The sequence below is a fragment of the Micromys minutus genome, assembly GCF_963924665.1.
Source record: "Micromys minutus genome assembly, chromosome: 21".
NCBI classification, from domain to species: Eukaryota; Metazoa; Chordata; class Mammalia; order Rodentia; family Muridae; genus Micromys; species Micromys minutus.
In genome coordinates this window covers 447728-462719 of record NC_137956.1, presented here as the reverse complement: position 1 = coordinate 462719, position 14992 = coordinate 447728, and the positions used below count along the sequence as shown (strand labels likewise).

The following is a 14992-nucleotide window of genomic DNA, read 5'->3' as shown; positions in this document are numbered from 1 at the left end:
ATTCTGGAGATTTTTCAGAGGGCATATAAATACCAGGGCCAGGCTAGAGAGATGGCTCAGTGGTTAAAAGCACTGACTGCTCTTCCAGAGGTCCTGAGTTCAAATCCAAGCTCACAACCACTGTGTAATGGGATCTGATGGCCTCTTCTGGTGTGTCTGAAGACAGCTATAGTGTACTCAATAAATAAATCTTTAAAAAAAATAAATCAAGGGGACAACATTTGAAATGTTAATAAAATATATCCAATAAAATGGAAAATAAACAAATAAATCTTTAAATATATACTAGGTTTCTAAGAGGCAGGGTGGGTTGTTGGTTGTTGTTCATCATAGTCTATTATTGTTAAGTAATAGTGTGCAAAAAAGAAACAAGGAGAGAAGAGGAGGAGGAGGAGGAGAAGAAGAAGAAGAAATTAGATATCCTGACAAGCTTGCCCCAGGGAACTCAAAGGCTCCAATCAGTAGCAAGTAGTCTAATGATAATGTTGACAGCTCCCTCCTCTCCTTTTTTCTCTCTTCTCTAGTAATAGGAGATTGAAAGGGTGAAAGAAAAGGGATGAAAAAGAGTGGAAGAAAGAAGAGCCCACAAAGTAGCCAAAGACAGCTACAGGACAGCATTTTACTTTGCTCAGCTAGAAAATGGAGAACATATTGACCCAAAGAAAGAAAGGAAGAAAGGGAGGAGGGGGAAGAAGGAAACAAGGGAAAAGAAAAGGACTAGAAACCAGGTATATGCGTGCCACTGGGAGGCATAAGCAGGGAATCAGGTGTCCAGCCATCTTTGGCTATATGATAAGTTTGAAGCCAGCCTTGCCTACATGAGACCTTGTCTCTGAGAACCAAAACAAAATGTATAGCCCAGCCCAGACCTTGGATTAACTGTATGAATAACAAGTGCTGAGCTGTCATCTGATACCTGTGTGATCTTGAGCGTGTTACTTAATCTCTCTGAATCCCAAGTATTTGGTTTGCAAAAATATGACATCACCTTCTGCTGCCATGAAGATCAAATAAAGAAAAAGGTGTAAGCATGCTGGATTCTAGAGAGTACTATGTCTTTAAAGTGTTGCCATGACCACTCTTATGAAAGCTTGCCCAGTGGTCTCTATCACACCAGGACCATAGGTCAGCCCTGAGGATAATTTTGGTCATAAAGGAGCTCAGAAACTTGGGTTTTGGGGGATTCCTTGCTCTGGAATTTACCCTCTTACTTGTGTTCATAAAAACTAAAAGCCTCCTCAGAGTTTTAAGCTTCTGGATTACATATAATTTTAATCATTTCTTGTGATTTATTATTTTTGCTTCAATATACCATCAATTCTAGGGACCACCTTCTATTTCAGAGATCTCGGGTTAGATTTGGTTGGTAGAGAGGAAAGGATACAGTCCAACTCAGAGGAGAAACTCTGAAATAAACCAAGTATACCCAGAATATAGATGTCTACTAGCCATGTGGAGAATCCACTGTGGTCCTGCCGCCCCTCATTTCCCAGAGTTGCCTATCTGGACCTAGGCCAAGAAGGAAGAGTCAGAAAGTCAGTCTACACACCTGGAGGCCATGGATAGGCTTAGCAGCATCTTTTCCCTACAGGTACTAGAGTAAACTCAGACTGTCTTTAGGTCATGGAAAATGTTCAGATTGAGTCTAAGAGCTAGAAATAGCCCCATCAGCCATCCTACCACACAGCAAGTCTCAGCTCTCTGCATTACTAGAGTTTGTTTTCCTAGTCTAGCAGAGCCCAAAACACTGTAATAAGAGTTGTGTTTTCTTTTCCACTCTTCTGGGAAGGGAAGTAACAATAGCAGCACAATACGTACTCCGCATGCACCACTGAGTGCTGTTCCCCTCATAGGTCAATTCTCCCAGGTAGCTGGTGGGAGCTACATCAGGGTTGAAAAACCAAGGTTCATGCATCTTCTGGTGTAGGGCAGGATCAAGCATAAAGCCCAACACAGCTGACTCCAACCAGGCTCTGCTTCACCAGAGCAAACCCTTCTGTCTCTAGCAGCCACAGGAGAAAAGACAAAGGGAGGCAGTGTCCAGGAGCCAGTGAAGACCCACGGAACTAAGTTAACTGCCTACAGTGTCATTAGGAAGGAGACACAGGGGCAACCCAGTTAGACCATTACCTGCCTGGTGTATCACTATCCTACAAAAGCTTGGCCAGACCTACCTTCCACTGGGATCCCCAATGATTTTTGTGACCCCCTGGGAGGACTCTGTAAGCCATCGTCAATAGAAATCATTTAGAAAAGTCTGTAATAACTGGCATCAGAAAGGGCACCAGGCTGGAGTAAGACAGGGATTCACACATGGGAACTGAGCCCACACCCTTGGTGTGAGACTGTGGGCATGTCCTGTTCTCTCTGGATCAGTCCCTCAAGCCAAAATACAGTGTCATTGTAGACACTACCTCCTCCTTACCTTCACACAAAATTAAGCACCTAAGCAATTCTGAGTTTCACCTCTGTCCCATACTGTCCCTTACCTAGATTACTGCTTTTGGCTCCTGGATGCCCAGCTGTTCCCTTTACATCCATCTTCCTGGCCAGAGGGATCAAGCTGAAACATGGCATGCTACCCTGGCCCCTTGTACCTCTCAGGGTAAAGGGCCTCCTTGGCTCAGCCTTAGCGGTTCTCAGTTGCTTGTGGCCTCTTCCTAGCCTCTTCTCCATGTACACAGGTCCTTTCTCTGTACTTGATTGAATGTTTGCAATACTGTGATTACATACACAGTATATAAGTCTTTCTTCCTCAGATGGTCCTCTCCCTCTGCAAATCCCTGTCAATTCTTTAGAAAAATCAAATGCCAGCTTTCCCAAGCAGCTCTCCCTGATAACTTCAGGAGGAGTTAAATAAAGGTCTGTCCTTAGGGCTCACCAGCTCCAACGCCCCCACCCACACCCACCCCTTCTCCCACCACGCTTCTTTCTGTCATGACTCTTAGAATGGCTGATCTTTCTTTTCTGCCTCCTGCACAAATCTCCTTATAAAAAGGATCTAATCAGGTGGGTGGAGGGGCACCCTGGAGCCAGGGACAGGCATATTTCTCTGAGTTTGGGGCCAGCCTGGTCTACAGAGGGAGTTTGAGGACATTCAGAGCTGCACAAAGAAACCCTGTCTCCAAAAACAAAAAGAAAGAAAGAAGAAGAGACTAAGCCCAGAAAGAATGCTGACCACCATGCACAAGACTGCACAGGGGTTTCTGCAAAGACAGACAGACAGCCAGGTGTGGCAGTGTACACCTGTAAATCCAGCAAGTGGGAAGCAGAGGCAGGAGAATCAAGAATTCGAGGCCAACAAGTTTGAGGTCAGCCTGAGGTATATAAGAGTGTGACTCAAAAGCAAAATAAAGAAGCAAAAACAGCCAAACTGTGTGGGCATCCTCCTATAAACAGGAATCTATTCCATGAGGTAAAAGGACTTCAGTGAGTCAGCTCTGCAAAGCCCCCCATCCCCCAGTCTCCATGCCTGAGCTCAGTTACTCAAAGAGCCAGTCCTTCTGTCCTGACCACAGCCGTACATGCAGTGAAACATGGTCACGATGAACTTTCTCAACCCTGAACACCAGTTACCACAAATGATCAGTGGGCCCTGGAAGCAGTCTTGTGGCTCCAATTTGGGGTGAGGGAGGAGCAGGCAGCCAATGGTCCTTGGGCTCCAAGATCTGTCATCTCCAGTGAGGAGACACAGAAAGCCATGCTGTGCTGGGTCTAGAGTATCAGACAGCCTCAGCAATTCTGCAAATCCTGATAGTTCTGCCCACTCATGATTTCGCTCTTCCTCATCAGTAAGTTTCCTCTTGTGAAATGAGTTTTGTTTCAAGTTTCTTGTTGCTGTTTTCTAACATTTTTTACAGTATGCCTTACCTGCTCCCTGGAAGAGATAAAGTGTTCAAACAGCGTGTAGTGAGCCCCACGTGTGGAAGACCTGGGAGAAGTCGAACGGAAGTGGACACGTGCAACAGGCCGTTCCTCCACCCAGGGTCAGGTTTGGGGTTGAGGTGCGTGGAGTGGGCCTGTGGGCACTAGACACTTTGTAAATATGACAAGGGGACAGGGTCCTTTCTTCCTAAACACTGCATGCCTTTTACTCCCCTTACTGACCTTAAGATCAAAGTGAGCAATTTTCTTTGTGTGAAGGTAATTCACCCCATCCAGGATCTGCTTTATGAAGCTGGTGGCTTCCTCCTCACTTAACGACTCCTTCTGGGCCAGGAAATCGAACAGCTCTCCTCCGGACACTCTGGAAGACACCGGTGGGGAGGGCCAGGCCATTAGTTTTGTATGTCGTGAGGCCCGGCTAGTGGGAGCAGGTCTACAGATGACTGTCAGATTGTCTGAAAAGTAGGATTTCCCTTGCCCTGCCTGGAGCTTGGTCTAACCAGTTCCTAATACTGGCTTTGCTTCAGTTCTTTTTGTTGGAGCTGAGGGTAAAGAATCACACGAGGGTGTTCCCAGAAAGGCTCTAGGCCCAGGTCCCTCGCTGTCAGTAAAGAGCAGGCTGTGGCCATTGTGGGTTACACTTCGGGGAGCAGGCAGCACTGACACTGGTGAACAGTGACCTGGCACAGGGTTAGTTAGTTGGTAATGATGGGCACACATGCCCATGGCACACAGGCAGAAGTCAGAGGACAACTTGCTGGAGTCAGTTCTCTCCTGCCAGTCATGTTTGTTTCAGGGATGAACTCAGCCTTCAGCCTTGGAGCAACAAGTACCTTCAGCTGTTAACCCACCTCCCCAGACCCTGACTTGGTATCTTGTTTGTACATATGAACAAGTACCATCTGCCCCGAATATCCAGAAGGCAGAGAATGACAAGTGAATTATTTGTGTTAATAAAGAAATTATCTCCTGAGAATTGATTGCAGCCACCAGACCAATGAATAACAATTCCTTCACACACGATCCATGAAAGGAGAGACCACAGACTACAGCGAGGCACACCAGTCCATCACTGTCAGGGACACCCTCCAATATGCGTTTGCCACGTAGATCACCAGGTGACAGATTCCTAACTGTCCTGGACTCAGCTAAGAATGGTTTTCCCTGTCTTGGGACTGCCCACTTAGAAGCTCCCTAGACCCAATGTCTGATCCCATGAAGTCTGCGTTCGTACTGACTGCATGGGCATTCACTTGTGCTCACACACAAGTGAAGCAAGAGATCAATGTCAAATGTCTTTCTCAAGTGTTCTCTGCCTTCTATTTTGAGACAAGATCTCTTGCTGAACCTAGAACTCTGGATTCAGCTAAACGGGATGCCTGCAAGCTCTTCTGTCCCCTTTCCCTAGTGCAGAATCAGAGATGCGCAGCGTAAGCGAGAGCTAGTGACCTGGACCTACGTCTTCATGCCTATACAGCGAGCACTTTACCAACAGGACCATGCCCATGGTCCAGGCATCAATATGCATTATCTTTAAAAGTCCTACAGTTTATCCAGGCTTGGTTTTAAACCCAGAAATTAGGAGATGGGAACAGGTAAACCTTGGTGAGTTCCAGGACAGAGACACATAGAAGGATCCTATATATGATTTAAACATGCACATACATACATACATACATATACATATATATGGTTTATTTAGCTTTGCTTAACTCTTCTTAACTTACAAATAATTTTATGAAATATGGTGTGTATAAAATTAAAAGTCCGCAAGCACGGTCTCAAGCACTTGTGGGACAAAAGCAGGACTGTCACAAGCTCAAGGCCAGTCCAGTCCAGACAGCCACTGCCAGGCCATCCTGAATTAAAAAGACCCAAACTCATAAAGGACAAAAACCAAAGTGAAACAAAAGTGGAGTGGGATGAGATGAAGAACTTGCTATTGCTGACGTCCTAACTGGTATGTGTGGGCCTCCAGCCACTCAGCCTGTCTCTGACTCTACTCTCTCGGCTGCTGTGGCCTCCCAGAAGGAAGCTTTATAAGCACCCTAAGCAATCAGGAGCTTCCGGCAGCACATCAGCTATGATAGACTCACATATTAACTGAGGGCCAAATCTTTCACCTTCTCCTACCAGAGACAGCCAGGTTCCAAGCATGTACTATGAGCTATTTGTCAATCACATAGCATGGGACCACTTTATCCCCTCTGAAACCTACAAAAGAATTCACCTAGTCCTTGTGGGTCTAAACTCTCTTTAAAGCCCTTGCAATGTCTATCTACAGCACTAATAATTCTTCTAATAAGTCTCTTACCAAAAAAAAAAAAAAAAAAAAAAAAAAACCAAAACGATCTGCCTTCGTGTTCTGGTGAACCCCAAATACCAACTTTCCTGCTATACAGAAAGACAACTACCTATGAAGCAAGTTCCTCCCAGACAAGTCTGGTACTTTGATCTTGAATTTCCCAGCCTTGAGAAGTATAAGAAATAAATACCAGTTTGTGGTATTTTTGTTCTATAGCTGCTTGAAGAGCCCAACATAGGATGTTTGTATTGAGCAGGGTGAAGCTGTAACCAAAAAAGCCAGCAAAGCAGAAAGCTAATTTGGGAGTGGCTTCAGAAGTAGGTAAGGTGCTGAGGCAAGTTGTGAAATGCATGCTGGGATTAGTCTTCAATGTCCTAAGTGAGTCTCAGAGAACAGTTCTGGGGAGGGGAGTCTCGCCCTGAAAGCATCTCCATAGTTCTGATAGAACTGGAGTAGAAATACAAACAGTGGCCCACCATTCTGATGAGGTTTGCAGGTAGAACTGAGAAACAGGGCTTCAGTCAGTGAAAGTATTTCATCACCATTCTTGTAACAAAATAGCAGAGAAATGCCACTGAATGTGTTCACCTGCTAGTGTCTTATGAAAGGTCAAACTTGTGAGAGACAAGACTGGGTATCTGGCTAAGAAAATGTCTAAGCACAATGCTGATGAAGGGGTCTGCTCCTCTTGACACAGTAAAATGTAAATGTGTGTGTGTGTGTGTGTGTGTGTGTGTGTGTCTGTGTGTGTGTCTGTGTGTGTGTAAACAGCTTGCAGGAGTCAGTTCTCTCCTTCCACTACATGGGTCCCAGGGATCAAACTCAGGTCATCAAACTTGGTGACAGGCACCTTTACTCACTGAGCAATTTCACTGGCCCAAATAGGAATATTATACACACACACACACACACACACACACACACACACACACACACACACTTTTAAAAAAAAAATCAGGAAGATGTAAAAGTTTAAAGTTTTTTTCAGCCTATCCCTGCTGGGAAGCAAACCATGAGAAACTCTGTGGCAGAGAACTCAAGGTGGGGCTGAGGTGTGCTTGATAAGGAGATTTACAAGGATCAGCTACCCCAAGGAAGGCCAGGTGTTAGTCATCAAAACAATGGAGATTAGTCAACTGTATAAAGGGCCTATTGTCCAAGACAATGAGATAATGGTTTCAAGTCACCTCAGACTTCACATAGGGTAACAGTGTCACTCCAGTCACCAGGCCACACACAGGGCCTGGGGGACAGATCCCTATCCAAGGTAGAGCCTCCACCCCACCCACTGGTCAGCCTGGTTCATGTTGAGACCTTTGCTTCCTGAACTCCAACACCACACTCATCAGTCACTCCAGGTGTGGCTCACTTGTTCCTCTGTGCCAAGCAAAGCTGTGTAGTTGTGACTACTTCCCCCAGAATTTCAAAGGATGCCTCAGAGGGAGGAGGCCCTGGAAAGAGAACTGTGTGGGGGTAGAGGCCAATGCAGAGAGCACCTGCTGCAGCAGGCGATCAGGTTGCCTGGAGACTCCAGACCAGTGGACCCTTCTATACAATTCTTGTCTAGAAGAGCCATAGCCAGACAGCTCCAACCTGTGGGGGTTATGGTGTAGACTACTGAGAGCAAAGACAGAGGGCAAATTATTGAGCCAAAAGTGGTCTTAGACTGACTTAAGACCTGTCACTCATTTCTTCTTTTCCAGTTTGCTCCTTTGGAATAGAAAGGTCTACACTACACCTACCACACACAGAACTTTAAAAATCACAATGCTCCTTTGTAGTTTGCCTCAGAATGGATCCCCTCAACTCTCATCTATAACTGACCTGAATGTGCTCCCCTAAGACGCTGGCTTCTGTTTGGATGTTTTGTTTTTTGGACAAGGTCTTCATTTGTAGCTCTGGCTGGCCTAGAACTCCCTCTGTAGACACAGAGGTTTCAAACTCACAAGAGTTGGTCTGCCTCCCAAGCTCTGGGATCAAAGGCATATGCCATCGGGCCTATATTTCCATCAATGTTTAAATTCTGATGCTGAAATCAGTTACGACTTTTCAGGCCTCTTAGGGTTTAATGGATCTATTTCACATGAGGGGATGACATAAATTTTGGGGAGAGGGGGATGGGGTGCCATAGTCAGAATGGACTGAGACAGACAACAAAGAGGAACACATGCTAGACCTGACTGGTTGTAACCTGCTGACTCATTTCTCTAGGAAAGCCATGGTTTTCCCACCTGAACAAGAGCAGATTGAGCAAGATGGTCCCTAAAGCTTCCTCTTCTTAGTTTTAGAAAATATGGCCTCTTCGTGGACTCTGGATAATCTAAGCATGGCCTCTAACTTACACATAAGTCTTCTTCTCTAGAAAATGACAGGATTTGCCCTTTTCAACCTTTTCTGCACCCCCGTAACAGTGTGCGTGAGTGCTCTGGGCTGTATACAAGCTCCTCTATTTGCTGAGCACCTCTGTCCAGTCTATTCAACAATATTTAGCCACTAAACATGTGTGGTTACTGAGCACTTGAAATATGACCAATGTGACAAAGGAACTGAATTTCTAAATTTAACCTAATTTTAAATCCACAATTTAATGAAGTATAGAATTTCTTCATGAAGTACAAGTTTACTGTTTAAATATTACTGCTCCTCACTTAAACCAGAGCAACACCCATAAGCAAATATGTGTTCTGAGTGTCAAACCATATTAGCTTATACAGACTTAGAATATATATATATATATATATATATATATATATATATATATATATATATATATATATATATTATATATATTATATATATTATGCTCATCAATAATCTCATACTGCCTACATATTAAAGTCAGTATGTGTTGGAATCAACAAAATTATCATTAACATCAGGCCACCTATTACTTCTTACCTATTCAATGTGGTTACTAAAAAATTTGGAATTATATTTGGTCAATATTCAATTTTATTAGACTGAATAGAGAGAGTGTGAGCTATGCATTTGGCCGCCATGTGACCAGCAGCCTTTCCTGCTGTGATGGACTGCCCCCTCACAGGGCAGGTCAAAGTAAACCCCTCCTCCCTCAAGTTGTTTTTGTCGGAACATATTTAATCTCAGCAACAGGCTAGTGTTTACTTTAGGGTGGAGGAGGGAGGACATGGGTGAACACTGGAGCAAACCTCCTGTCAAATTTCAAAGCTGGGACAAACAGCTTTAACATATCGAAATGGACCAAGTTCTCTACCAGTTACTGGGTGTGACTGGTAAGCCACACCTTATGTCTGGAACTTTCCTGCCCAAGGACTGGGTTTTCCCTTTCTCCAGAGGCTCTTTCCTATATGATCCAGACATTTTGGTTTCCAGCCTCTCTGTCTCCTAGTACCTTTGGCCTCCTGGCTGCTCTCTTGGCTTCCCTCTCCCTGTCCTCACATGGTTCAGGATATGACCTTTCTGGATTCTCCCACATGTACCTGCCTCTGGCCGTGCTCTCCCGAGTATCTAGAACAAACTTTTCTTCCACCATACCCAGAAGCAGTCATGCCCTTTCCTTTCCTTTTTATTTCTTTTGTTCATTTACTGTTCATGCTGCAGAATTGAATGGGTGCTGGAGATCAATCTAGCACAGCATTTTCTGTGTCTCATGGTGACATCATCCAGCTTCCTGTCCCCACCCTGACTTGGGGCAGGTGCTGGAACCTCATGGTTACTGCAAGGGACACCTTGAGTCTGTCTCAGGAAGGGTTCTGGTTTGAGTCCAGTCCTTCCACAACCTTAACCTCACGATGGGCTGTGTGCAAGGTCCTGGATGTCAGCTTTTCTTTTTGAAACAAGAGTGAGGCTTCTGGCCGCCTTCGGAGGAATCCTGACACAAGGCTGACTCAGCACTGGGAGGCCTTGATGAGTCCTTGAAGTAAACACTAGGTACAGTGTCACTGGAGGGGTGCTGTGCTGGAGGGGTCTCAAATAAAGCTTTGCTTAAACTTCACCATTCCTACAATATGCCTTCCTGAATCTTCTCTCACTTGACCCTCACATCCACCTGGAGGAATGCAGCTTTCTTCTCGATCCCCATTTAGGATAAAACTGAGGACCAAAGAGGGCGAATGGCTCCCCCTGCACAGCTAACGAGTGAGGAGCCGGGTTCTAAAGCCATGCCACCATGAGTACAAGTCCACAATGTGCGCCTTTCCTCCTGCCCTTTCCAAATCATGCAGCCCAAGTGTCTCAAAATGAGGACACCTCAAAACCACCTGGACACTGTCCCTGACACACTCTGCAGACAGCCACCATCACATCTGGCTACACTGTCTCCCCTCCTATACTAGTTTGCTTCTGAAATACTTTGTATGCAAAAGCCATTCAATAGAAGTTTGGTGACTCAGCTAGTATGATGCTTGCCTAGCAGACAGGAAGCATAGGTTTGATTCTATGTTTCATAAACTCAATGTGGTGGCACACATTTGTAATCCCAAGACTCAGGAGGTAGAGACAGGAAGATCAGTAGTAGATCACGGCCAACCTTGTCTACAAGGAGAGTTTAAGAGCTGCCAAAGGTACAAGATGCCCTGTAACATCGATGGGGTCTGGAGAGATGGATCAGCAGTTAAACAAACAAACAAACAACTGGCTGTTCTTCCCAAGGACACGAGTTTGTTTCCCTGGATCCGTATGGCAACTATGCCTCCAGTTCCTAGAGATCTGAAGCCTTCTTCCAGCCTCTGTGGGCTCTGTATGCATATGGTAGATTTATATCCACACACATAAGATAAAAGCAAAATAAATAAAACAGAAGAGAATAGAATTCAAAGGTAGAAACTTGCCATGCTATTCTATAAGCCTGCAAACACAGCTTTTGCCAAGAGCCTCTCAGTTCTAAGACCTTTGTCCTGGGTCACTTTCCATCTCTTTCCAGCTCAGAGCTCAAACCAAACCCCTCCAGCCAAGGCTAAGAGTCCTCCTCTTCGCTTCTGTAATAGTGTCTCAGGGTCACCTCTTCTCCCTTCCAGGTTGTACACCGGGTAAAACTTTTGTAGAGCCGGAAGGATGTTTGTTTTCTGACCACCTCTGTTACCCATGGTGCCCTCTGCTCTCCCTGCTGCATGTTCTCTGGCTGAGGAATAAGCCAGAATCACTGGTTTCTTCTCCTTGATCTCCAAAATCTCATGAAAGCAAGAGTTAGGTCATTACTTGCTATCCTTGCTACTTAGCAAGCTCACCCCCTCCTTTGGCTCCTTTTAGAAAAGGATGAGGATAAGGAAGGCAGAAGGGAACCGCCTACAGCTAACTGCATCTTCGCTGGGCTAAGCTTCCGTCTGGTTTCCCACCCCCACCTCCCCACATCATGGGTCCCAGTGCCCCACTCACAGCTCAAGGATGAGCACCACGTCGGTGCGGTTCTCATAGACGTCATGCAGCGTGATGATGTTGGGGTGCAGCACCTGCCGCAGGATGCTCACCTCCCGCTCGATTTCCTCCCGGCACACACCCCGACGGCTGGCCCGGCTCTGCCTCTTCTTGATGAACTTGGCTGCATACTCTAGCCCCGTGCTCTTCTCCCGGCACTTCTTCACGATGGCAAACTGGCCGCTGTGGGGATGCAGACACAAACAAGTAAGGTGTGGACACTGGAGAAGTGGTTCTCATGGCCAGCTACCAAGCAGGTTACTCTACCAAGACAGAAAGGCGTGTCACTGGTCAGTGGCCCTGCCAAGCTGATATGCAGTGAGTGACTCGGGTAGAGCAGAGACTGAATTTCCTTCAGATCTTCACATTTTACTAAGAGGAATGTTAATGTTGTTCTCACCGTACAAAGGTCCTGGAAAGTATTAACTTGGTTAGGTTGACATGGCCTTGTCCTGGCAAAGCATCAGCTAGACCCCGGTCTATATGACCAGTTAAAGTCACAACATCCATAAAAACAGATGAGGATCCTGGTTGGGATGGAGGAGGGGTGTCATGGCTATTCCTGGTTGTCAAGTTGACTATATCTGGAATGAACCACAATCCAGAATTGGGAGGCTTACCTGTGATCCTGATCTTGAGGCACAGAGGCTATGAATCTTAGGAAACTAAGGCAAGGAGACCTCTGAACTCAAGGTCATCTGGGACAAAAAAGGTCCCAGATCCAGGTGTGGTGGTATACACCTTTAATCTGGGACACACCTTCTGTTGGAGACCTACATAAGGACATTGGGAGAAGGAAGGCTGTCTCTCTTTACCTGCTTGCCTTGTGGGACTGAGCAACTGCTAGATCCCTGGACTTCCATTCACAACTACTGCTGACCTTTGTTGTGGAGTTGGACTACAGACCATAAGTCATCAACAAATTCCCTTACTGTATAGAGACTACTGGTAAGTTCTGTGACTCTAGAGAATTCTGACTAATACAGGGGGTAAAGCCTACTTGGCAAAGTTAATCATCATCATAGTGTGAACAGGGAGTTGTGAAGTTTGAAAACTAGGGCATAAGGAGAGGTGAAGTGACTCAGAATCAATGACAGAACTGGGCATCAAAGCCAGCTGCCCACAGACAAGACCTGGCTCAGGTTCCCAAGACAAGGACCATTAAATGGTGACTGTGACCATGCCAGAGATTCAAGCAGCCCTAAGCCAGCTTCCCTAAGTGCTCTGAGGGCAGCTTGTGCCTCTCCATCTCAATGCAGGCCATGAGCTGGGACATACCTAAATCCCTGGAGACTGCTAGTGCCCCCTCCTTACCTTCCAAGATCCTCCCTCTCAGCCTCCATTCTGTCCCATGTTGCACCCCCCCCCCCGCCAAATACACACTGCCTGAGTAGCTCAGATTTATAATTCTGAAAATGGCTTAATAAAGGACACTGTGGATCAAGAACCCCACCATACTTTCTTAGTGAATCTGGTGTAAAAGTTACAGTTCTGAGAAACTCTGGGCATTTGTCCCAACCTTGGAAGACAGCATTGCGTTGAAAGCATCCTATTTTTAGAATACTCTTTAAAGACATGATCTTTTAAATGAACTGGCTGGCACAAATAAAATGAAGCTACGCAAGCAAGCAGATAGCCAACACCTAAACAGCCTGTCATAGCAAGCACTTGAGAGATGTCACCAAAAGCAAATTTATTCATCTCTCCACCTTTGTCCTTCACTCAACACTGTCTGAGCATGTACCCTGTGCTGGCTGGTAAATGACAGGGAACAAAGGCAGGGACAACAGGTGCAGAGGGAGCCCTCACCCCCAAGTTGGGAGGTCCCTAGGAGCTAGGCTTGGGGTCAAATTTACACTACATGGACCACTAATTCTAAAGTTACAGCTCTCTAGGCTCTGAGTATTGGCACTGAGTTGTCCACGTACTAAGAGCTGACACAGGTGGAGGAAAGCCAGAGTGAGCACATTCAATGTGATCTCTAACACAGATGGCCACTTGGAGCCACTTTACTTCTTGGGGACATAAGGTACCTGAACGGGTGCCAGCAAACACTTGACAAAGCTTTTGGTCCTAGGTGGCCTGAGCCTTAGCATCAGGGCCAAATATTCCTTTCCCTCTGGTACCTCAAAGGCTGCGGTCAAGACTGGCATTCTGAGTTCCAGTAACTGTCCCCCTTCCCTGTCCCCACAATCCTGAGTAAGCTGATAGATGCAGAAAGAGAAGCTCAAGGCCTGTGCGTTGTGTACATGCAGGTGGTGGTGCAGGATTAAGTTCGACACCCAAATCTCCCAGCATCCAGCTTCAAGCTGCACTATGGGAACCCAAAGTCATAAAGCAGACATCTTTCTGTCATATAACTGAACAATCCCTTCAGCTCTCAAAAAGCTAGTGTGTGCTTTTGCCTCTTGGTTTCTAACCCTACTTTTCCTCCCTCTGAAAAGAGGTGCTTCAACGGTGGGGGACTAGGGTGCAGCCAAATACCAGGCAACCATAGTCATCTTGGAGACTTTCTTCTCTCCTGAAGGGTCCTCAGCTCAGGCTTTGGGGGGGGGGTAGCTGGAAGGAGAGCCACAGCCTCTGGCTACCTTCCCCTTACCTTTGGCTGTTTGGGAAAGAACAGAGAAGACTTTCCACTAGGCCCATGAAGTAATGAATGGGGTCTGGAAACCTGGGACAGGTTTCAAGGTTAGACAGACCTGCTTCAGAGACTTCTTTATGCGGTCATGTGGGTCAGGCCACTACCCACTCTGAACATCCTTTTCCTTACCTATGAACAAGGAGTCATGATTCACTGGTAGACCTTTGGCTCACCATCGGTAGGAACAGCTGGCATAGATGAGGAGGGCTGAATAAGAGATACCTAGGGCTGGAAGTCACTGCTTCAAGTGGTCCGGGATGAATGACCAGGGAATCAGTGTAACTTTAGAAGCATTCTTTCCCCTGATGCCAGTGTACACCCAGATATGGGAATACTCTAAGCAATTAGTTGGCCCTTTGAATTCAAGAGCAGTAGGTGTCAATCTTGGCAGCATTCTAGGGACCCCTGGGAGATTTTTAAATAAAGGTGGTCTAGCTTTCAAGTCCACCATTCTGAGTTAGGTCTGGGCTATAACCTGGAGCTGAAGATATTTAACTTTTTATCTTATCCTGGTTTTGTTTTTTGATGTAGAACTTTATTATGTAGCCCAGGCAGGTCTTAAACTCATGATCCATGTGCCCTAGCTTCCCAAGTGCATGTACCCCTGTGCTCAGCCCCTTGGTGACTCTTACATAGATAGGCTGGAAACCATGACTTAGAATAGCTCTCCTTTATAGGAGAAGAACCCCATTAGGTCATGTTCTCTGTGGCCTTCTCCCTGTCACTGCCCAGGAAGCCTTCTTGAATCTGGCTCCATGTAAGAAGACAAG

General features: G+C 46.0%; 1 protein-coding gene across 3 annotated transcripts in view; it reads right to left on the bottom strand.

Moving 5' to 3' along the window:
• DAPK2 (death associated protein kinase 2) overlaps nt 1–14992 on the bottom strand; it is a 108762-nt gene that overhangs the window by 36132 nt on the left and 57638 nt on the right. For all 3 annotated transcript variants that reach the window (XM_080934749.1, XM_080934748.1, XM_080934747.1), the window contains exons 3-4: nt 11543–11764; nt 4108–4246 (exon numbers count right to left, since the gene is read on the bottom strand). In XM_080934749.1, the coding sequence (XP_080790875.1) occupies nt 4108–4246; nt 11543–11764 (361 nt within the window). The remainder of the gene's footprint in view (nt 1–4107; nt 4247–11542; nt 11765–14992) is intronic.